This window comes from Amphiura filiformis, chromosome 16 (assembly GCF_039555335.1).
Source record: "Amphiura filiformis chromosome 16, Afil_fr2py, whole genome shotgun sequence".
NCBI lineage: Eukaryota > Metazoa > Echinodermata > Ophiuroidea > Amphilepidida > Amphiuridae > Amphiura > Amphiura filiformis.
Window position 1 is genome coordinate 21,667,929 of NC_092643.1, and position 26,367 is coordinate 21,694,295.

Below are 26,367 nucleotides of genomic sequence, written 5' to 3' on the forward strand. Positions count from 1 at the left end.
GATGGTGATGACGATGACGATGATGAAGATGAAGATGATGATGATGATGATGATGATGATGATGATGACGATGATGATGACGATGATGATGACGACGGCGGCAATGATTATGACGATGATGAAGATGATAATGATGATGACAACGACGATGATTGCAAAGTTATTTAAGAGAACACACACTTTGTGTTTGTATTTTCAGGCGCACATTTTGTTTGCTATTTTAAGAACTCTCATGAAGGCAAAGAGTTTAGGTGGCCTCCCTTGTGGATATGTCTTCAATTAGTTGATTCGATTTAGGCCTTTTTGAGGAGATCGTGGATGGTTATTGATTTGTGAGGGCAGTGTAGTATAGATTTCCTGTGGACCCATCTTTACATGATTATGACAAGACCAAGAGTTATTTTGTATTTCTTTCTTAATCCGTCTAGCTGATCTTTTTTGTTCGTCTTAGGCTAGACAAACAAGGATCTCAAACAACCTCATCTACAAAAACACAGTTCTGTAACACCAATATATTGTACACTCATCAAATGAACTCTGAATGTGTTGGGTACCAAAACTCGTGTTCCTCAACTTAAGGTCAATTTATGAACTATGCTAGTTGAATTGAGGTCACTTACCTTTGTCACTGGAAATGAGGGTTTTTTTTTATCTTAGTGGCATTTTGTGGTATAGTAGTCTTTTTCCATTGTTGACGTAGTTCACAGAGCAATCTAACAATGCCTTAACTAGGTTGGGGAATAATACATCATGTCAAAGTGCATTTTGTGTATCTCTGATATCTAAGTGCCCTAGATTTTTAATGTGGTTTAAAAGTAACCTTCTTGTTAATTGCTTAGGTTTTATGGTTGTTTTTTATTTGAACAACAACATCACCCACAATAGAGCATAAGTATAGAAAGTATGCGACGATATAGTATACATTAGATATTTCACGTATCATTCGTGTTTGTTTATCTATCTATAACTACCGAATAAAAACATACTGCCGTTAGTAAGGTACCTGGAGAATACATATTAAACATACATCGGTGAAAGAAAAATACACATATCCTTCTCGGCAATATTGAGATTCACGCTTAATTCGTTATCTGTCAGTTACTGTTTATTTTAATATTTTGATTTGGAATAAAATAGAATATATAACTATTCTGAAAAACACAATGGAATAATATTTGACACAAATTAAGAATCTAGAAATACAAACTTCTGCCGAAAACAAGTGTTTCAGTTCTTGCAAAAGCAAACAAACGTCTTACTAAAGTAACTGCCCCCATAATGAATGACCATTATTACAAACAGAATATATTTCTGCGCATTATGACACCTCATTTGTTGAAATGATCTCCATATTGAAGTAGCAGCGTATATCTGTGATTTTCATGACAAGTTATAACAGCCTTGGTTTACCCTTCCATCAGGTCATTGATCAGAGTGTTTTAGTTTTAAGACATGTTTTCCTAAATGTTCAAACTAAAATAATCAATCATGGATGTAAGAGTATCCTACTTCCATGAATCAAATGCAGTAATTACTAATTACCTGTTTTATCATAACTGATGCACTCAAAAGTATATGATGGATAATGCAGCTCGTACAAATACATTCGTGAAGATAATCACACTTGCCAAGTAGTTATTGCATTTAGGTCTCCAGCCAAACGAGTCGCGACAAAAATGCAAGAACTCCACGGCGCTTACGATTATCTTAACTAATGTGTGGCACTTAGTTTATTATAGATAGTAAAGAATAAACTAAAACTGAACTGAAACTGATCAATAATTACTAAGGCACAGCTCTTATTGTTCCTGTGGGAAGATATATAAAGCTCTTTTTCATTGGTCAAAAATCAATCGCTCGCAGTCAGACAGTAGAGTACAGCCCTTACTGTTCATGTGGGAAAGAGTCGACATATAGTGAAAATCAATCGCTCGCCATCTGACGACTGAACGTAGATATCGGTCGAACTTCCAATAAGACGTGATCAAACATGATTGTGTTGAAAATACACCGAATAGTTCATGCTACATACTGGCCTCTCATGATGCTGCATAAAAATCTCCTTGTACATATAATTAGCCAAGACCTTCTAACACATTTGGTATGGATAACCACGTCGATCCGGCTAAAGGATTTTTTTGTTCCACAATTTTAGAACAATATCCCTGAATGAATAAGATTTTTGGTATGAAAGGTATTGTGCATTAAACTCCCATTAATGCATCAGAGACAACTTAATCAGCGTAAACGATATTCAAGTACTAATAATATTAACATATCAAGTTGTTGTTTCTCGCAAATCGTCATTACTTCATGTACTTAGCCAAACACTGGTAATTTTAAACGTGTTTATTTTACCTTGGTGAGAATTCAATATGTCTGCGTTGTCATGGTTTAATGGCAATTGAGTGTTTTCATACAAGGGAGATTTTCACCTAAATGATACGATTACATCAATGGTCACCATTTTGTTTAGTCCAAGAAACATTTGATATTGCATCTGTAAGATGAAATGAATTGACATTGTGAACAGAGCCGAAGAGAGCCGCAAACCTATTGTCAGTACTTTGTTGAGTAACAGAGTCGTGATAGCTTAAATTCCACAGAGGTATGCATGATGGTATCACATAAAAGGAATTCCCGTAGATACATACACACACCTGTACCTTCAAGCTAGCACTTATCGGGATTTCACTTCAATGATACTTACACTCTAGCGCCTTCCTTTGACTAGATTCGATGTCATCAACAGGTGCCAGATAAAGATTTACTGACAGCAAAAATATTCGCATTCTCTAAGGCATTGTTCACTAATAACGTGTATAAAAGTTATCTGGTTATTACGTTCGCTTTTTTGACGGAGACCTGATTATCAAACCCAAATACATATGATTTTATATCGTAGTCACATACAAAGATACTGGCTTTGAACTCGAAAATATTGATATGCTGCAGCAAATATCTTGGTGAGTGTTAAATTCGTCTTTCAATTGAAAATTGTCTTTGAAATCAATCTTGACTCAGTGGGTAGACCTTTTCCCCTCGCAATTTTGCAGAAAGTGCTTCTAATACATTTTTGCTAATTGATAACATCTTTGTATCTAATGCATCATTGACGATGAATACGCCGAATTTGTATGTTTTAAGTCGCATGTTCTGTTCGTTATTTTGACGAACTTTCACGAACTGTCAAGAGTTTAGGTAGCCTCCCTTGTGGATATGTCTTCAACTATAGTTGATTTAGGCCCATTTGAGGGGATCGTGGATGAATAGTAGTGATTTGTGTAGTATAAATTTCCCGTGGGTTCATCCTTACACAATTATGATAAGACCAAGAGTCCTGTTGTATTCTTTTTCTTAATCCGTCTAGTCACCTGACCCTTTTTATTCGTCTCAGACAATAGACTCTAGGATCTTAAACAACCTCATCTACAAAAACATAGTTCTGTAAGTCCAATATATTTTTACACTCATCAAATAAACTCTGAATGTGTTGGGTACAAAAACTCATACTTCTCAACTTGAGGTTAACTTTGGAGCTATGCTAGTTGACTGATCACTTAACTTTGCCGTTGAAAATTTAGTCATTTAGGAGTATAGTGACATTTCGAATGTGGTGGGGTTTAGTAGTCTTTTCCATTGTTCTCGTAGTTAACAGAGCAATCTAACAATGCCTTAACTAGGTTAGAGAACAATACATCATGTCTAAGTACAACTCGGGTCCCCGTTGCATCTAGAGCCATATATTTTCAAATTGGTTTAAAATTGACTTTCTTCTTCATTTCTCGAGTTTTGATACTGATTTTTTTAAACCAAAATTAATACACAATAATATAGAAACGAAAGATGTGAAAATAAAGCACCATGTCTTTGTTGAGTATACATTAAATGTTTCAAATATACCATTCGTATTAATTTATCTATGTATATCTCCAGATTAAAAACAGTCTACGGTTTGCAAAAGAATACTATTAAATGTAAATCAGTGAAAGAAAAATACACATATCCTTCTCGACAATATTGGAATTCACGCTTAATTCATTAGCTGTCAGTTACACTTTATTTTAGTATTTTGATTTGGAATAAGATGGAATATAATTATTCTGAAAAACAGCACGGAATAATACTTGAATTGAGTTTAGCACAAATATATCTAAAATTATCGTGCTTCTGTCAACACCGTGTTGTTTTAGTTCTTGCAGAAAATAGAGTCTGATTCCAATAATTATATTATGTGTATGTGCCAAAGCTGAAGCAAAGTTGATCAAAGAGTAATCGTGCCATTGGGCTATTCCATTTAAAATCCTCACTACCCCTGTGGAAGATTTTGGAATTATCTTCCACAGAGGGAGTTTGTTTTTCAAGTGTAATTGGTCAGGGTTAATCATTTTGAAACCCATATTCCCACTGTATTATGGCTTTACCTATATCTTTCACAACTGTAGTGAGTATTTTAAATGGAAGTAACCCAATTGTCTATTCTATTTGAAACTTGTACTCCGTCTGTGCAAGACTTAAGCTAAATCTTCCTCAGGGGTAGTGTGGATTTTAAATGGAATAGCCCATTGCCATCTACGTCTTTGTTCATTAACCATTGAAACACACTCCTTCTCATACATAATTGACACTTAGTTGCTGAGCGATCGATATATAATTTTATTGCTTATAATAATGCTATATTGATGATTGATAGAAAAACTGAAACTGAACTAATCAATAATAGCTAAGATATAGCTCTTGTTTGGGTTTTAAGGAAGACATGGTACTCTACAACATTGGCAAATGAATCGCTAACCGTCTATCTCGACTGCTCAGTGCCAGATAAGTGCAATTGCTGCCATGTGTAGTTACCATGTGTAGACGAGTACAACATACTGCGTGTAAATTGCCAAATATTCACAGGGCAGCTACTGCACTTACCCAATTCTGGCACGGAGCAGTCGATCTGTCAAATTTCCAGTAACACGGTTTAGTTGAAAATACACCGGTTAGTTCATGCTACATAAGCTGCATACTGGCATATCATGACACAATGATGTACGCATCTGCGTCTTCCGTCCAGGTGTTCCGCAGCGGCTATTTTTTTCCGTAGCCTCTTCCGCTACAAAAGACTTCGATAAAGTAAACGAAAATATAAACAAAGCAGATCATTTAAGCACAAGGTTCAATACCACTAATTATCTATTACACGGTTTTCAATGGCTAATTTCCGGTGGAATTTTCTCATGTTCAGAACTCTCAAAGTGAAATGCTACTACCAATATCAGGTAAACCTGATTTACATGCCAAATGATCAAAAACTCAACCTAACTTTTCTTGTTTTAACGCAATGAAGCGTAAACACCTTAAAATGGCGGTGCGCCCTCGAAGCTGAAAGTTACAATTAGGTAGGGCGAATATTTACTAAAAACCGATGCCGTGCGGATGAATTTTGGTAATATAATGAAAGAAAATATACCAGTTCGAAGCATCAAAACCCAATATACTTTTTTGGCATATAACTTGGTCAATTTCAATTTTTAAAGCAGTCTTTTCAGATGCCACACAAACAAATAGTTCCTCGTCGTATTTCCATGCATCACAGCGGCAACCCGACGTCGGTTACAACAGAAAAACGCCCGAAAAATGTTATCACTATAAATAACATTACTGCATATCACCAATATTGCTAATTAGTGATTTAACATTTTTAGTGAACTTCTAGTGTCCTGTTTTGAAGGCGCCAAACAAATGACCGCATGTAACAGTGGGTGATTCAGAATATTTAAGGAAGGGGCTGTCAGGTCTTAGAGATGCATTAACTAAACGTACCGTAACATCTGAATTATTCATGCACGGCATACAAAAGTATTTTCCAAAAAGTCAGGGAATCTAAGTGACCCGTTGCAGCGGAATATTCATTAAAGGTATTTTTCAAAAAAATGAAATTTGCTAATGTGCAGAAAGGGGAAAAATTTGCTTTTTTATAACCTTGCTTTTGAATATTGATTTATTTTGAGGTATGGTTTTGAACTAATTATGAAGTTGGCTAATAAAAAATATTATGTGGTGTAAGAATAACCATTATTGTCAGAAAAACACATACACAATAAAACTAATTTTTTGGTTTGTTTTGACACATTATAAAACAATATTCAAATTGTTAAATATATTCATGTGGTACATGTATGTACCTACTATGACATCCAATTACTGTTTTTTTTCCTTTACAAATTTCTCATTTTACTTTAGTTCTTTAAATGTTTAATTTAAATAGTATTCTTTGACATCTATGCCTTTTATTGTAACCTTGGGTGGCATCGGCTACACGCCCTGCTGCGTTCTTGATGGCATCCACGTCTCATGTACCTTAAAATGTATTTGCTTGTCTCTGTATATAAAACTTTGTATGTGAGAAGAAAACAAATAAAATTGAATTGAATGTACAAAGTCATACATATTCCATATTTGGTCAACATAAATTGTAAAGTCACTGAAAAGGATTTTCTGCAAGGGGATGGGGAAGACTTTTTGGAGTCAAAATTGCAAAATATAAATTTGAGAAGATACAATTACTATCATCGAGACAGCACAGGATATCATTATAGTCATTATCAAGAACATTGTGCGCTTTTTATCGGGTTGAGTTTAATACTTGTTGAATACAAGCCTGCATAAATGTATAATATGGTAATACAAAGCTATATTGACGAGCACGTAATGTATAGACACGGCCGGTTACTTTGCCTGTGTTTTATTCAGGGTAATTAATTTTATCGCATTATTTTCTACTTCACATACCACTTAATTCTCTCATATATATATACATACGGCTGTGGATGGGCAAGCAGTCGTTACACAACACGGGAAAAAAAGGCGCGTAAAATCGTCGTCTGCCAGTTAAATTTTACCCAATAACACGCATACTCTCCCATGAGGCATCATAGACACGTGGTTAATAAGATACAGACCTATGCGTTGTTATTATCTAGCAATTCTGCAACAACCGTTTGAGATATACAAAATAAAATATCCAGAATGTATCTAATCAATTTTACGGAAACTTAATTGGAGTATTGGAAGCTCACATTTGCAATCAATGGATTTTATATGATGCTCCAGATAAAAGTGTTATAAATACCTGTGGAATATGTGGATTATGCGAAGACTGGCTTCAATACGAGTGGTGAGCTGAAAAACTGTATCGTAGGTAACAAAACACGAGGCAATTATTTTTGTCCTCTTCTTTAAATTTTGTTCACATTAATTTTCTGGTTATATTTAAAAGGTAGTCGAGTCAATTATCACTTAGCGAACCTGATATGCACTTCAACATCAGCGCTGTATGGTCAAATATTGCAATTTGGAGAATGTAAGAGACGGTAAGCATGGTAAGAGAATAAATATAGCCTTTATCGACTCACCAAGTATAAAACTAAGCAGCCTGTCGCTTTTGGGCGTGATAAATTTTATAAATACTTGTAAGCTGGGTTGAATAGCATTCTATTATAACATTTTTGTTGCATCAATTTTGACGCTTTTCAAAATTATAAAAATCAGAGGCCAGGGAAGCAAACGATATCTTGCATTCGCATGTTCTGGTCTTATATTTATGTATGTTAAGTGCATATAGGCCCTGGTTGGTAAACATTCTATATATGAAGAGCTTGATTCCAAACCACGTTAAGTCCACAAACACATGTTTCTGATTTACCTGTGCGATATAGGTATAGTAATTTCAGTTCAGTTGGATGCACCATTACAAAGCAAACAGTGGATGGATGCACAGTAACAATACTGTGTGAGGCCTTTGGTTCCCAAATGAGAACAATTATAGTCTGCATATTGTCAAGCATTATTGCTGTGGTAAATAATGGCTTGTTGAGGGTACAACTCATTGTTGCTAATGTTGCTAAAGTAAATGAGAAACATGTGGTTGTGGCCTTAACATGATTTGGAAACAAGCTCTTCATTTACGAAATTATCTTTTATAAATTCATTTTATTCAGAATTTAAGTCATATCGTCTTTAAAAATACAGCTGTCAGAACTTACGAAACAGACGTCAAACAGGTAATTCAGAGATGCATGTCAACACTGTCTCATATCCATGTAGGTATTTCCAGAAAATTGCGTTTAAAGAATAATGGCCTTTGTATATAACAGTGTATAAGGTAGCTTCATTTAAAATGTGAAAGGGGCAGTCTTTTCTTTTATGTTATTTTTTATGGTTGCTAGTTCAGTCTTCGGCGCTTAGAGAGAATTTTTGACCATTGCTTGCGCTTAACAAGTTTCCATAATAGATGTATTTATTTTATTATTCACTGAAAGCGCATTATTTTAGGATTTTTTTGGGGGGGGGGGGTGAAGATGATGCAGTGTCCATGGAATATTAATTGTTCTTATTGCCAAGGTCGGGAGATTTCCAATAATATTTCTGAGCAATTTCACTACTTGCATCTCTACACAATAATCACAAAGGTAATCAATGGCATACGTGTTCTGTGTTGGCCATTATATTCACTATGTCTATACACTATCAATTCATCATACAAAATACTTTGACCTCTTACGCATGATTTTACATTTAAATTACGATGGCTTGACTTCAGATCATTGATTTCCTTCTTATGCTTTGTTCTTGCCATACAATTTTTAACATTTTAATTATTAAAATCACGGTTAGGAGAAATATACCCTTGACATAATAGCTAATGTTGGTGTTTTACGGTTCCGCTTTATGATTATTATTATTATGAAAATTATTATTTATCGGTAAAAATCATTATATCGTTAAGGAGTGGTCAAACTGAATGCAAGTACTAATTTTGGTGACATTAGTAAATATATAGGCCTAAACTCTGCTCGGGAATTGCTCTATATTAGTACGAAAGAACGCAGAGTTTCACTGTGATATACAATCTGTATCAAAATGATTGGCACCCATCAGTTTTCAGTGATTATTGACAAGACTGCTTCATCAAATTGCAACATAAGACCCACTAATGTTTGTCAGATTAATGTGGGAGCGATTGCCGAATAGAATGCAACTGCTAAAAGGGTTATGAACTATAAATTTCGGTCATTCCAAGAGGATTTATGTTGCATTTGGAAGAAGCGGATTTTTCTATAAATACCAAAACCAATGGGTACCAATCATTTTGATACAGGCTGTAAACACGCGCTCCCCACCTCAGATTTATATTTTTCTTTAATCTTTAAAAAAAACCTATATGCTCCTATCCTGACTCCGGGGGGAAATCCCCTTTGGCTCCTAAAGAGTGGCGCCCCATGGTACCGTAGTTATGTGTCCGCGCCTGCTATAAGGCCCAAAATTGGGATGATTTTTTTGTCAAGCATAAACCTACCTGTATCATTGTGTGTCATTATTGCATTATATTATTGCACATAATGCCAGTCATGCCACTGACATTGACTTCTAATTATTGTAAAGTCTACGTCACTAATGCCAATCAATATACCGCGACTACTTTGTATGTAATTATCTTCAGTAATAATGATATAGTATATGATTGAACGATGATATAATAATTATTATGTGTACATCAATGCAACCTTGTTAAAAGGAATGCCCATAACATGCAGTTAATTACATCGATCAAGTTGATAAATTGCAGATACATGATAAAGCCCGCCATTTCATCATCTAGACTCGACTCACTTTTATTAAAGCCCACTGTACAGAAAAAAACGTCAGTAGAGTTAATGTTGGACGATTATCTGAATCCCTTATCTGCTGCTCTGCTTTAAGGTTAGCAACTATTTTAAACTGTTGCAATTTGGTAGTTCACAGCATTTTGCTATTGGTAGTAAGCTTTGGTAAAAATACATTGATCATTTCATAGCGAGTGTGTAGAAGAATTCAAATATCACATATGTATAATTATACCTTTGAAGGCCATGTCGTTTTTGCGTTATGTTGTAAAGAGGGCTGAAACAACAACACTTTTGTAAAACGTACATAACTCATTAACAACAATAAATCAAGCAAGTATATGATTTGTAGAATGAACTTTTGCAAAACATCAAAGTCTTAATATATTGATTTAGATAATGAAAATTGATTTTGTGTTTGCTTTTTTCCAACAATACATCGTGTACCCTTAAGACAATTAAGTGAGCTATTAGCTTTCATTTATTACAGTTATAAGATCATAATGTCCGAATTCCACGTCTACAACAGCAGTTACTTGTACAATAATAGATTAATGATTTAAAAGGGGAAAATTCTCATGTTTCATATTCCTAATAACATGAATAATGCAAAAGGGTTAGTGGGTGAAACCAAACGTAGGTTGCAAGAGTGCGCAATGAATCTATGTTATGTCCAGGTAAAACTGATAGAAGGTTTGCGATTATGATCAAATAACACTTGCTAATTTTTATTGTCTCCTTTATTTGATTCTATAGGGTGTCCCTGAAAGAATTGTATCGTCGTAAACTTAATTGTTTGGGTATTTTAACGCCACAACTAAACATAACTAAATAACTGGTGTGATTGAGGAATAAATCAGCTATCACATACGTTTTGAATTTTGACAATTGACCACATCGTTCTTGAAATATAAGAAATTTACGAAACTCCCTCATTTTCAATCCTTTCCACGGATTCTATATGTGACCGTACAGCACGAATGAGTCGTAAATGTCCTCAATTGTATTCTGAGTTACAGTGTAAAATGGGCATGAAGGTCGTATTCATAGGTACCTCAATTTGGTGCTACGTGTATCTCATTAAATGAGATACACGTAGCACCAAATTGAAATACCTATGAATACGACCTTCATGCCCATTTTACACTGTAACTCAGAATACAATTGAGGACATTTACGGCTCATTCGTGCTGTACGGTCACATATAGTATCAATCGATGATCTGTATTCGGTGTGATAATCACTGCGCATCATCAGCGCATGAGGCGTCTATTGATAGAAATTCTGTTATTTCAAAAACGGAGCGGTCAATTGTCACAAGTATGTGATAGCTGATATGTTCCTCAACCACATCGGTTATTTAGTTATGTTTGGTCTATGCGTTAAAATGCCCCAAAAAAGTCAGTTCCCGACGATACGGTTCTTTCAGGGACACCCTGTATTTATTGTACATTAGTTTATCTTATTTGATCAAACTAATTGACACTATTTATACCAATTGCCCTTAACAAAAACCAAAAATACACACGAACAAACATCCTAATTAATACAGTATTATACGTCACCTTTTCTTTAACTTTGGACAGCCAAATGTCATTCAATAAGCCATCCTAAGAACACGTTGTAATTTAATTCTTTGGATTTGGAAATTCAATAAAAAGCCTATTATGAAATTAATCAGGCATACACCTTGTAAATTCCCTAAACCACCAGAAAAATCGCCGTCTTAATAGCTATTTTTTCCCTGGGAGTAAACGACAGCCATGCCCACAGATGATAATATTCCAATTAATGGCTATGTGTCTACCTACAAAAACATCATCCCATGTGACGTTTACACACAATTTTGAGTTCTGATATTTCACGAAGATAGTTTGGCAGACTGTAATGTGTTTTATCGTGGTCGTAAAATCGGTGAGGCTTATTGCTAATGGTCTACTTTATCCTATGAGATTTGGATAGTTCATACGCCATTTGCTCTATCGACCTTCAAATGACAATTGTTTCAGAGGGTTAACACGTTAGATGCTCGTACAAACGGTTTTTAGGAAGGTGGTTTTATGTGTACAATTGTTATTAGGTCGCTAGAGTAATGGCGCATGAACTATCCAAAGCGTATAGGATAAACTAGACCATTAACGGTAATCATGGTCACTGAATTACTGTAAAGTGTGTCGAGGCTTGTGGGTTTAAGCCTGTGTGTAGTGCAGTATAAATTAATCACTGCGCATTTTATTGGTTTAATTTTTTATTTGGGCGTCACGGGTTGGGAGTGGCTTTCCTTGCCTCTTTCTATATCTTGGTAGATTTTTTCTACCTTTTAACTATAAAGGGCCAGCTTGCTGTTTTAGGCTTCACCAGCTTGGTTTTTCCATTTTGCATATATATAATAAGTCCGAACCATTGATTGTCCATAGAACAAATGGGTATAAAACAAACGAGCAAGCAATTAGGTAACATAATTATAGTGTCATCAGTGGTCATAAAATGGTAAATTACAAATGCTACAAATATTTAGAGCTTTTTAAAAATAATCTTTTGATTTCTTTCAATACATTTTTCATTTTAACACAATGATTAGATTTAGTATAAATTTAGGTGATAGAATTTGATATAATATAATATTTAATAACAAAATCTTTGATGTATAATAGTAATGTATCCATTTCGTCAAAGACAAATCTGAACACTCCAAAGTACTGACCGGAAAAATCTCTGTGGTATATCATTGTGTTTATACGTAACTTACAATTTCCATCTAACTGATAAATATATGAAAAACCTATCCTTTGACCTTGAATTCAAAATAAAAGATAACGAAGTTAATGGTTTTAACATAATTTTGGTCATTTGAGGTTGTTTCCTAGTGATGCGCGTCCTAATTCAATTAGTTGTAATAATGATACTAATTATATGTTTTTGCTTGCCAATTGAGTTACCATTGGTCAGCGAATTTTATTTAAGTACCTAGTCCATTGTACGTAACCAAATTTTCTCATTACATAATTGAAGGTATAATTATCAGTAAAAGCAATAGACAAAAGGAGCAACCATAAAAAGATACGCCTCTGTTTTGATAACACTGTAAAACTGAAAGTAAAATTTGTAAAGCGGAAAAATGATAGAATATGACTGTTTTTGAAAAACAGTCATTTATTGATTTTTTTGTCTCGTCACTGTCTCGTTTCTTCTTCTTCACATTGATATTTTAATCACCATGTTTGTAATAGCCCTAGGGTAATAACATATTGTTACTGTTTTCTTTTCTTTACAGTGTATGCATCACGTCTGATTTGAAGGTCACAAGAGACGACGACCAACTCAACCATCAATATTTCCCTTCGTACTCAGCCTTCACGATATTGGGCGTTTCAAGTATTTTAGTTGAGCTATGGAACAAATTCGTTCCTTTGGAAGCTCCATAAAAACATCTATAACTCGATATGGTGTACCAGTATATGATCCAAAGGGGGAAGACATAGAACTGTGTCCAAAGGAGACAACGTTGAATTTTGTTGGCAATGATGTGGCACAACCAAACGGACACGCACCAGTGTCCATCACAAATCATGCTGCTGCAGAAACTCCGCAGACACCCACCACACCTACACCAACTCCAAGCAGAGGAACGCCACAAACCGGCGGTAAGAATAAGATTAACAAAAATCTAAACATCCCGGTCTTAAAAGTGACCTTAAATTTCTATTTAAACACTCCACAGCCCCACACACCCCTACAAACACATCAAATGCAATCACCAACCACAGGGACACGGGCAGGGAGAACTTCTTACCGGCAACGAGTCTTTGCAACTCAATCGAATGCATGTTGAAGTAGTTGATAAGATGTCCACGTTAAGTTGATTGACTTTTTTTTTCATTTTAAACACGATTGCTGATCTGGCGATCTGAATCACCTGTATAGTGTAACCTGCTTCGCACAATATGCAGGGAGTATTCCTCCCCGTTCCCGCTATTTATTTTTAAGTCTACTGTCCTTTTTTGGGCTTCGTCACATTGTAAATCTTAAAAACAAACAGGAAGGGGCTCTGTCCCTGGACACCCCCATTAGGATGTATACTATACCGTATAAAAAATGCTCCTCAGGCATGCCCTCAAAAATAATGATAGAGATAAAGAATGATATTGAGCTCAGACTATTGACCCACGAGATTACAATAGTGATTTTCTGTAAATAGTATTTGTATATTGCTAGGAATCTCAATTTTTGAACCTACTTACATACCAATTAAATATACAACGTTATGATGATATCATTATGACGTTGTATATTAAATTGGTACTTATATCTAGGATTTTGGTATTACTGGGTTGGAAAACCCCATGCATATCGAGGATTGAGAACCAGAAAGCCATTGTGAGTTAAGTCTTTCTAGTTCTCAATCCTCGATATATTGCTACCAAAAATGCGTCAGTAAAACAAGGGTAATGCAAACAGTAAATATGATAAAATATACAGCAAACATATTTTCTTGAGTTGCTCTAAATCCCTACTTGGGACATAAACTATTCTTTAGTCGGACTCGCTCAAAGGAATCTTAGTAAGTAATATCAGTCTTCTGTGTATGGTTTGGCATCTGCATTGCTACCTTATATAAGTGTTGCATATCACATTTCTACATTTTACATATAAGTAGTTTATCCTCATCGTATTGCTTATACACTTCACTAAAAACGGGACAATTATTTATATATTGACGTACCAAACTTTAAAAGAAAGAAATTCAGTTTAAATGCTAAAGATAGTCTACTCCCCTATCTTAAATATTTATCAAACAATTCATAAACAGGACGACACACTTGAAACTGTGCCTTTATAGTAGTAGGTAGATAGGGTAAACTATAAGCAATGGTATTTCCTAAATTGATCTAAGTGCATAGATCATTCATGCATTAAGATCGTCTACGTGTTTTGTTTTCTTTACTGATATTTGCCGACACACATCGCGTCTTCATCTTACTGTGACATTCAGTTAGAATTGAACGCTTGGTTAATGACCGAGATACGCGCACTTGAGTTAAAGCATTTTATAATTCAGTCTAGTTGCAACGCATATAGCTTATACTGTTTGCAATCTGACACCCCTTATTCAATCTAAGTTACAACGATCCAGACTCTTTTTTACAAAACACGGTCCGAATCATTTTGTCAACTGAGTGTGTGTAAGACTCTTGAATATTGCGAGACAGTCAGGCTTCATATCTAATTTCTTATACAGACCGTTTAGAGAGAGTTTGAAGGAAAACGTGGTAAATGTTAACGCTCTTCACGCGGGTGTTGACTGCAGACGACATGTTTCAATTTTCTTTTTTAATTAAAAAATGTCAGAAATGTAAATTGTCATGACCATATTTGGAATCAGCATGAAAAATGCATCAAAATGAGTACAAACAAGCCTAGTATTGGTTCAGTAGTTCTTAAGATAGCTCTTGATATTTTGAGAAAATATTTCAAAACTTTTTCCGTTAAAGCGAAGGACTAGCATGCAGAGCATTGAGAGTAGACACTGAGCATAGTGAGGAATAAAGTTATTTAAATCTTCTTGTGAATAGAGACAATCAGAAATAAAATACAAATGCAAATGATAAGGGTAATCAACCTTTCTGATCGCTTTTTCGAGGAATAATCGTTTGAACAATGAACTGAACCATATGTGACAAAATTACCCCAGATTGGTAAAGTGATATGATTGGTAAAGTGATATGATTGGAGTCATCTTACGTTAAAAAGGTGTCAATAAAGGTCAAGAAGGATGCTTAGTGGAGTTCATTAGGATTACCGGCGAACACGAATTGATTAAGTTTCACCAGTCTTGCAAGTAATGTGTTCATGGATTTGTAAGTCATTTGCCTCGCGTTGTGGCTTTCATTTGAAACATCGTATGGTTATTTATTTTAATAGGCTAATCGAAAAGCGACCCATTAACTCAGAGTCAATCTGCAGAGTGTTCCAGAAAAAAGCGGGGCCAACGAATGCGGTAATTATTTAAAACTTGTTTTCATTAATCGGTTAGTGTTTACATACATGAAAGCACATCTTTTAGCTATCATTTGCAAAAAGCCAAAAAGAGTTTTGAAGATGTAAAAATGATTGCAGAATAATTTTGTAGGACAGCATAGGGGAGTTGGTATATAATTCCACAGGGTGCACAGCTGCCAGTATTTAAAAGCATCGTCAGTAAGATAAGGGTTGTTGCCTGATAAAACAAACAGCTTGTTTCCACAAGGGTCCACTTTTTGTAGAAATTATGTGCAGAACATGAAAGAGAATTACAAAATACATATTTCAACCTTTATTTCACATTCCTCTAGCATTTTCTGACCCTCTGTATTGTCCTGAAATTTCCGGAAATGTTCATAAATTGGAATAATTGGAATATAATCCACTACTTTTAAGCCAAAAAGGGTGGAAACGTAGTTCTGTTAATACAACATTGATAAGAATGTTCTTCATGAAATGAAATTGCACAAGAACAAAATTGGTATTGTTTCTAAAAAAATGTCAAAATATTTTTCTCACAAAATAACACAAATGTATGATTCAAAGGTTTTAAGAGGTATTAAATGTGGTGTCCCGTTTTCAGTATGATCAGGTGCACCTTAAATGTTCTAGTAGTGTTCGATTGTATTCGATGATAAAGAAATACATAGAAAATACAGTGAAAATAAAAGAATGAAACCAAACCAGGCTTTAAGCTTCAACATATAGTACCTATCATATGACAGAAAACAAACTTAATCAAATGAGTGCAACATCCTTATTAAAAAAAAACGTTGACTTTCTCAGAACTCTACAAAATGGATTTTAATCCCTTTTGGAAGCAAACTCTTCAAATAAAACTCTCCAAACTTATGTTCTTGAGCTGCTCTCAATCACTACGTTGGACATCAACTGTTCTTAAGTCGCACTCACTCAAAGGAATCTGAGTAAAGTTAGTTCGGCTTATCATAGGCGAAAGTATTCGGGTTTTTTTTATAATAAAGTCCCAACTTACGCTCGTGTAAATTCACATAAGCTTGCGGCAGTCACACATTACGCAACACAAAAGTAGCGTAAGTGTTGTGCTGCGCCCAACTGTATGCATGCCATTCTAAACATCTACCAAAATTTACCCCCTTTATTATGAGATAATAACTCTATGCATCAAATTTTAAAACTGAAATAACAAAAGGAAACACAGTTTTGTTTTGCAAATTTTGATGCCTCATTAATTTTGCCTTAATTGCCCAAACTTTGTTGCCATGGTGACTCTTTGAATGAAAAAGATGCCTATTCAAAAGTTGCACCGAAAACCATTGAGAATGTTACTTTTGTTGCTAGAGTGTCTGGTAGTCACGTGTCGTCATTGACTTTTGAAAATGCATTTTTTTCATTCAAGGAGTCGTCATGGCTACAAATATTGAGCTATCAAGACAAATGAGGTATCAAAATTTGCAGAATTAACCTGAGTTTGTGTTTGCTATTTCAGGTTTTAATTTTAAATTTGATGCATAGATTTTGAGTTTTGTCTCGTAATAAATGGGGGGGGTGGGTAATTACTGTTTGCTAGATGTTTATATCAATACACGATGTTGTGAGTCTATTTTGTCGCCTATTATAAGCAGAACAAACTTTAGGTAATATCAGTCTTCTGTGTGTTCGTATGGCATCTTGCATTGCTTCTATCTATGAGTGTAAATTGCATATCACGTTTCTACATTTCATCGCCTTGCTTACGCACTTGACTACAAACGGGACACATATTTTTCTTTTCAATTTTGAAGTATCAGACTTTGAAATTAAAAAAATCCTAAAGATAGCATATTCCCATATCTTAAATATTTATCAAACAATTCCTTGAATAGGAAGACACACTTTAAACTATTCCTTTATAATAGTAGGTAGGTAGGTAGGATAAACTAAAAGCAATAGTATTTTTCTGAATTAATCTAAGTGCATAGATCATTCATGCATTAAGATCGTCTACGTGTTTTGTATTCTTTACTGACATTTGCCGACGCACATAGTGTCTTCATTTTACTGTGCCATTCACTTGAAATTGAACGATTGGTTAATGACCGAGATACGCACATTTAAGTTTAAAAGTTTCATGATTCAGCCCAGTTGCAACGCACATAGCTTTAACCGGTTGAAATCTAACACTCCTTATTGAATCTGAGCTACACCGATCCAGACTGTTTTTACGAAACACAGTCCGAATCATTTCGTCAACGGAGTGTGGGTAAGACTCTTGAATATTGCAAAGCTCTATATCTAATTTCTCGCATTTCAAAGAGAAATTTTGAAGGAAAAATGTAATTGTTAAAGGGTAGTTATTGAGCATGGTGAGGAATAGAGTTAATAGAATCTTCTTGCAAATAGAGATATTTAGAAATAAAATGAAAAGTCAAATGTTAAGGGTACTTGTGTGATATAGAGGTAATTTAACCTCTCTGTGGTCACCTTTTCGTGCGTGTCAAGAGGTTAAAGCCATGGTTTGAACATTCGATTCATCTGTAACAAAACTACCCCGTATTGCATTGGTAAAGTGATATGAATGGAGTCATTTTACATCTAAGAGGTATTAATTGGGGTCAAGACGGATGCTTAGTGGAATTAATTAGGATTATCGGTGAACCCTAATTGATTGAATTTCAACATTGTATTTTATAAATATTGCAAGTTATGTGCCTCTCTTTGTGGCTATTGTTTTGTGGGTATTGTTTAAAAAAACCCACAATATTCATTTGAACAGACATCATTTTAGAGAAAAGCTGCTTATTTTCGTTTATTACCAAATTGTGAAAAATGTGCCTAAATGCTAATTTCCATGTCAATATAGAGCATGTGCGGCTTATTGAGCCATCTATCGCCTTCACGTCATGTCACCAGTCTGTTCTAGCCCCATATCTATGACGTGTATAAAGCATGGTTTCCAAATTCTTCTCACGATCATATTATGACTTGTACAATTAACGAGGTGCATGAGAGCCTGTACTATTCTCGGAATATTTATCAAGTTGAAAACGTATTCTAGATGAACCTCTATGTGGAGGAATATGTTGCATGCTCAAATTTACACAAGAGTTACAAATTTGGCTTCAAATTCGCGTAATGATTTTTAAGGCTAAATGAGCATCTTTTGTAATGTAAAATTGTATGATTTTGCAATTAATAGGTGGCCCTCACAATAATGTCTCCGTTTTCAATTTAATATATTTTGACTGCTAAATGTTACTGTTCGGTAGGCTCTCTGAGTATTCAATTGATCAAAATAAAGCGACTCGGACATTTTCTTATTTGATTTTTTCGAGCAATCTTTCAGAGCCCCTTTAATATATTTAAGTACCAAAACCATTTTACGGAACGCTGATCGAATCAATTATTTTTGAGTAAATGTGATAGTTAATATGGGGTAGTATTATAATGATAAAATGTGTTCCATTTCGTAGCTTTGATACCAGCATACATTTTCCCATAAATGGCCTCCTTCCATGCCTATAATAGCAGTAGGAAAGTTCCAACATAATAAAAGTGATCATGTTTGCTATAGTAATCATATTATCATCTGAAATTTCTTCTTTATATTGAATTACACACAATGTTAAGTAATGCATGGCGGAATTAAGTCAACATTTTTGGATGCAATGTACTATGGTTATGTGTCTAAATAGATTAGGCGATTTGTGACGTATCATGTCAACCCTAATTTAGCTTCCATTTCAATCGACACATCAAACGTGTCTATCCAAACCCTTTGTATGCGGACAACAAATCTAAAGAGATGAAAAACATTTGAGTATTACGCTTATTTTGATATATAGTGGGTACCAATAGCAATTGCCGGATGTTCATCATCATCATCATCAACCTAAGCCATCGTCGACCCACTGCAGGGTGAAGGCCTCTCCAAGGTGACACCACTCTGATTTATCCCACGTCTTTCTCATTCAGGTTACAACAAGAAATGTAATTTCATCCCTCCATCTAACTTTCTATCTTCCTGGGTGCCTAGTACCATATCTAGGTATCCATTTTGTAACCAATTTTGGTCCATCGTCCATCTGCTGTTCTAGCTATGTGACCAGCCCAAGATCACTTCTTTTGTTTCACAATCTGGATGACATCGGTGACCTGTGTCATGCTTCTGATCCACTCATTTGTTTTTCTGAATCTTTTTGTGATCCATAGCATGCTCTTTTCCATACCATACTGTGTTGAGCCATTCTCTGATGCTTTTATTTTGTTACAACTCCAAAAGTACATACTGTAAGCACACACATCAGTGCAAATTGTGTTCGATTCGGAAAATACAAGAAACGGATCATCATGTATAAACACACGTCCCAATGCAGTTCAGTCCACGTTTGCCCATCAGTCATTTTATACGCGCTTATTTGTATTGTCAATAATCGTTTCTCATTAATATCTATACAGGCATTTTGCATTTATTAGTTGTGCATAAATTAGTGTTGTGCACATAAGTTTACACAACCAAAATAAAGAAATGCGAAAAATGGGATGAATAGTCTAAAATATCTATAGATTTTCTTCTTCTTTGGTTGCTGTCACTTCTGACGATTGGCTACCATCTGGCTGCATCTCCTTATCTCCTTCTTCTAAGCTGTTCTGTTCTGAGCTAGACGCTTGACTTTGCACTAGGTTCATTCCTGTCCATTCTTTGATGTTGTCAAACCATTGTTTCTTCTGTCGTCCTCTATTCCTTTTCCCTCAACCTTCTATTATCTGGAGTGTTAGTGTACTGCCACTTCATTGAGGATTTCTTGTCACCAACTCTCCAAGCAGCTGTCTCTTCACACCAGGTTCCTCAAGGATGCTTCTGTTTGTTATTTTCTCCTTCCAACTGATGTTTAGCATTCTTCTCCAGAACCACATTTCAGCAGCGGTTTCATCTGCTTTAATCACAGTCCAGCCCTCCAGGCCTTTAAGGAGTACACTCCATACCAGTATTTTGATCAGTTTCATTTTCAGTTATGTTGCAAGGTTTCGATCACTCCACAGATCCCGAAGTTCAATCATCCTTCTTTTGGCCATTCCAATCCTGGTTTTGATATCTGCCTGCAATTTGCATTGGATGTTTTCACCGAGCCCAGATACTTGACGTGGTTGGCCTGTTCAACTTCTTCTCCATTTATTGTGATGTTGTACTCTTTTCTTTCTGCCTCTGCAACAAGAAATTTTGTTTCTTCACATTGAGTTTGAGCTTCATGTCTTTGCCAGTTACATCTATCGCTGTTGCCAATCTTTCTATGTCCACTACTGAAGTTTCAAGGAGTCTGCATATCGGAGGTTTGAGATTGGTATGCCTCCTACTCTCGCTTTCTCTGTGTATGTCACGAAAAGATATGGTGACGCAATACAGCCCTGTCTCACGTGCTCACAACTTTGGTCATGCTGAACCCATCTGTATTTTCACCATTTCACCTGATCTTTAGATATAATATATAGATATAACATCATAAAAAATGCAAACATTTATTTGTATTGTATTGAACCAGACATGTCATCTCTCATAGGCTATGCTACAATACACCCCTGGAGAAGTTGGTTGGCTGAGAAACTGCTTGATAATAGCATAAATAAGTTTGACAAGTTAACTAATAGTGATAGTTTGGATGCATTACTTAACAATCTCTCAAGAGGCCGTTTATTGAATATGTCTACCAATATTATGTAAGAGATATGGGAATAAGTCTACATAAATCAATTAAGATACATCAGAATGCCAAGATGGTTACAAGAAACGAATACAGACTGATATAGGGAAAAGCGACGACATCAAACAGTCTGGTCAGAATTAGCGGGTATGACGAAGCTCGTGGTCTAACTTCAAGTAAACTGGACATTCACATGCGTTGCAATGAATTGAATACAATTACACTAATATGTAGTAAACGGAATGTGCCACATGTTCGTTTTTAAATTATGTGATTTCAGTATACACCTTTAACGTCAACAAAATTAAAGAGTCGGTAATTTTATTGACACAACGCGTATGGTATATTATGAAGACCAATTCGCCAATAAGTTTTTGATCAGACAATGGAGCTAAAGATAGAAATCTAAATTCGCATTAAATGTCATTTTAGTTAGTAAGATTCAGGTGCAATCTGTAGCTAGTGTCTTTAATTTTTTGTCATTTACGGCAAATCTGTAGCTAGTGTCTTTAATTTTAAGTTATTTTCGGGCAATCTGTAGCTAATGTCTTTAATTTTAAGTCATTTTCGGGCAATCTGTACCTAGTGTCTTTAATTTTAAGTCATTTTCGGGCAATCTGTACCTAGTGTCTTTAATTTAATTCATTGTTTGCTTTAATAAAGTTATCGCCCCTATTACACATTATTCCCTCCTTTAGCTTGAAAATGCTATATTGAGGTTGCGGTAACGAAATCACCACTAACATTATTGTAAGTAGGCTCGTGAAAATGAAATACAGCGCTACATGTGCTTCAAATATCGGCCTTCAGTGATAGAAAGTCAGATTGCCTGTATCAAGTTTTCGTCTTCAAAAACTCTGCCAGTTCATATAATAAGGTTATTTTTGCCTAAAACCAGTTCAAGTGTTTTGTATGTAGGCGTTTATGTACTACAGTAAGCGTTGAGAGGTTTCAATGTATAGTATTAATTGTGATAAATAGTATACATTGATTTGAGGTTATTATGATATTCTGTAGTTTTATTAAGGGTAGATGCGGTATTGTTGGTCGAAGCAGCCAAAAAATCGATTTTCATTGTCTTAATCAATATATTATTGCAAAATAACACTTTGATGTTTGCCAAAGTTCACTTTGAAAACGTATTGATTGATTGATTTATTGTGTTGTTGTTTCAGTTCTCTTTACAACATAGCTCAAGAATCACAGGACTTACAAAAGTACAGGGTGTAACAATAAAATTTGTACAATTGCATTTTGACTTCTCAATGCAATCAGTAATATCTTGGCTAAAAATAGACGTTTAGTTGGTTTCTCCAATAGCTTGGGTTTAAAAGTTATGTCCGATTAATTAAATCATCCAGAAAACGTGTTGGGCCACTTTTGCCATGTTTGCGCATATCAAGTTTGAACCGCGTAGATATGCTTATTGTGCATTAAACAGCGAAGGACTGACACAAAAGTATTATAAGTGGTGTTTCTTCATATAATTAACATGAACTTAATAATAATATGATATTTATTTAAAATCCAAAATGAAGTCATGAAATTTCTTTCAAATTATCTTATAAATAAAGTAATTTCTCATATCCCTGAGATATCATTGGTAAAACAGTTTTTGCATCCATAACATGCATAAGTACAAAACAATAAGATTTTGAAATTAAGTTCAGCTGGGCATCTATCTGTTCTGAGGTGACCACTATTGCCACTATTTCTGTTAACAAATTCTACATACTTCTCATAGTTATATGTAATTGTATGCCTTGATGGAAGACGTGAGTTTGGAAAATGAGTTATAAACAATCTTATGGTTTCTGCTTGACTCCATGTGCTACCGAATCTCACAACCATAAAAATACGCTCTTCCAACGTGAATTGGGGTTGAAGTTGTTGAGCTGCAGCCACGATTTCTAGTAAATGAAATTGATATGTCAGTGCTTAGTTGTGACTTTCAAAAACTCAAGGAGATATTCCATTATGTAATCATTTCTACCACTTCGAATACCTCATTGTTTAAAACTGCCTATCATAAGAGCATCGTCAGCCTGGTCCATGGTTCAACTCTATTCAGTTACTTTTGTAACATTTAGACAAAAGTGGCCCAAGCAGTTTTAAGACTAGGTTACATAATTGGCCATATCTTCACTTATATACCGTCGATTTTATTGAAACAAAGATTAGCTGGTGGCTAAAGAAATTATCTTGTTAGACATATAAATATCAAACCAAAAAATAAGCGGCATACTTGTGTCATTCTATTTCCAAAATTGTACAAATTTTATTGTTACACCCTGTATATCTGTGATATTTGAATTCTTCTACACGCTCGCTATGAAATGATCAATGCAATTTTTGCCAAAGCTCACTAACATTCGCAAGATGCTGAGAACTACCAAATATCAAAACTAGTATAGGGGCTCTAAAATGTAGCATGTGACATATTATTACAACCCATTGTGTGTGATGAGCTCGTTTTGTGGGCGCTTCAATTTGTTATTACCACGTGATACAGAAATGCATAAATCAAATTACAATGTGAGTAATTATTACTATTAAGGAATAATTACTCTCATTGCATTTAAAAGTGCTTTATAGGCCGGTAACCATGGTAATAAACTACGTTTACTTAATGTGTATTAATTTTGTTATCACGAGAACAATGAAAGGAGAACTATCAAACGAGAACGAGGACAATCAAACATGGCGCTGCGTATCATGGTGAATGATTAGGTCATAGGTCAGGTAAATGATGATCAAACGTATTTGTGTTGAGCTCGTTTGAAGGTGTTCAGTCCACCTGCTCAGACAGATAAAGTACTCAAACCAGCGAAACGTTTTCGATGCAATATGGTTAAGTACAGGTCCGTTCAGTGTCAGAGTTCCATTTAGGATTCATCTAAATAATTAAAAAGCTATACAATAACAGTGTAAGTGCCATGCCCTGTGTTACTTTTCCCGCAGGGTCATTTTGCACTTGCCGACGCACGCGCCCTGTTCATCCCGTGATACGGTGTGAAACAGGTCAGGAGCACGTGCAAATATGCGATAATCACGCGGTTTGTTCAGCGGATTAGGTGTATATATTTCAAGACATGATCTAATTAGCCAATCAGGGCCCAATTCCGTATTTATGCAGCACACATCGACTACACCGAAAAATGTGTAGTAGAAAATAAAATAATGGCGTAGTAAACAACATGGCACCTGATACATGTACCTGTTTTTCTCCAGCATTTGGCTAAATACGCACCTTTAGGGTTCCTCTACCGGATGTCGATTTGTACCGAAATTCCTTCCATATGCGTATTGCATAACAAAGGAGATAGATGAGCCCCTGAACTGTATCTATTGTTATGCAATATGCCTATTACCTTGTGGGAAGGAATTTCAGGTACAAATCGACATCCGGTAGGAAAATCCTAAAGGCGTGTATTTTTTTAGAGCGTGGTACTAGTATTCGAAGGTTGTCGGTTCGAATCTGGCCATATGCATTGCCCAACGTTTATGTGCGCTGGCGGCTCTGGGTAATGATTGAAATTTGTTCATCCTATCAACCCAGAGAATTTAGTATAATAATTCCAATACGGTACCAATTTGATCATCAAAAATATAATATAAAGTGACCTGTTTAAAACGTGAAGCGTGCTAACCTTATTATAGAAATCAATTATAGGTGTGATATATTGTAAGAAAATTTAATTAAAACAAAATGTACGATCAACATACATGTAACTCTGCATTTAATACATCAAAGTACGCTGACATGTACTGGACAATGACGACAAAATACACTTTGGACATTAATTAGCATTTTCTAGCACAATTCACGGCTTGAGATCAATATTATTTATCAAGACGACGTCATGTTGGGAACTTGATATAATATGACATCAATAATCATCATGATGATATGTATCTTGGGATATGTCGGATACTTTGTAGTACTTCTTTATCGGCCCGATATGATAGCGGCATTATCATAGTCTGCAATGAATTAGTATAAGTCATAGTATAGTATTAAATCAACAACAGCCTTTACATCAGGCCATGAAATAAGAATGACCAATTTCTTATTTTTCGACTCCAAAGCTAAGAGCAAAATTGTTCACTTGACTTGCTGGGAGTGGTCTTTCTTTTCCTTGTTTCTTAGCTTCAATTATGTTTCTTCCTTTTCGCTCCTTATAGACCAGCGTGTGCTTGGTCCCATCAGGACACAGGCATGTGTCCTCAAAGGCGGTAGATGCCAAAACAGATCAAACTTCGAAGTTAAGGGGTTGATGAGGCCCAGCGATATTTATTTTTGCTTTTTATACACATATTCAAAGAAATATTGAGTTCAAATTTAATATTTAAATTAGAATAGTGTTTCCTTTTCCAATTTAGGCACCACATCTTATTGGTCCTATAGCACGATTGGTGTCCGGTTAGGTACCGATGACTTTATTTTTTTATCATACCATGTAATAAATTGTATCAAGCTATCGGAACCTATCGGGGCACGGATAGTTTTATGGGACCAAATTAGATGTTGTGCCTTAGAGTCACAAATCCGATGAGATTACATGTTCGTATGATTTTTAAGCCAAAAAATATTTGTTGCTAGAATTTAAGTGGTACATTATTACTGGATAGAAGACACTCATAGCTATCCATTGGTATCCAATAATTTAGAACATAATATAATGCGTTTCATTACGTTTTGTTACCTGGAGAGATTTGATCATGTCTCACCTCATTTGTCAACCAAATCAACGGTAATAACTCTTATAGTGAGGGATCAACATTTAACCATAACTTGACTCACTTCCTGGGAACCAAATACCACACAAGGTAATTTTTATGTAACTCATTGACCCATTTGTGTTATATACTGCCTCTAGCTATAATGACATCCTTGTGATCTGCCCGGGTGATCTGGTCAAATCTCTCCAGGTAGCGATACGTAATGTAAATATAGGAATCCATAAAGGGGGTTGTATCACACGTATATAAACCAAACATTACCTTGGCAAGACGATAGTTAGTAGATAATGGCA

At 35.2% G+C, this 26,367-nt stretch overlaps 1 protein-coding gene across 1 annotated transcript in view; it reads left to right on the top strand.

Annotated features, from left to right (window-relative positions):
• The window catches only part of LOC140135724 (vesicular inhibitory amino acid transporter-like), a 108,895-nt gene that overhangs the window by 68,551 nt on the left and 13,977 nt on the right, over window positions 1-26,367 (top strand). Inside the window, exon 3 of the mRNA XM_072157324.1 lies at window positions 12,928-13,297. Within this exon, the coding sequence (XP_072013425.1) occupies window positions 13,045-13,297 (253 nt within the window). The 5' untranslated portion in view covers window positions 12,928-13,044. The remainder of the gene's footprint in view (window positions 1-12,927; window positions 13,298-26,367) is intronic.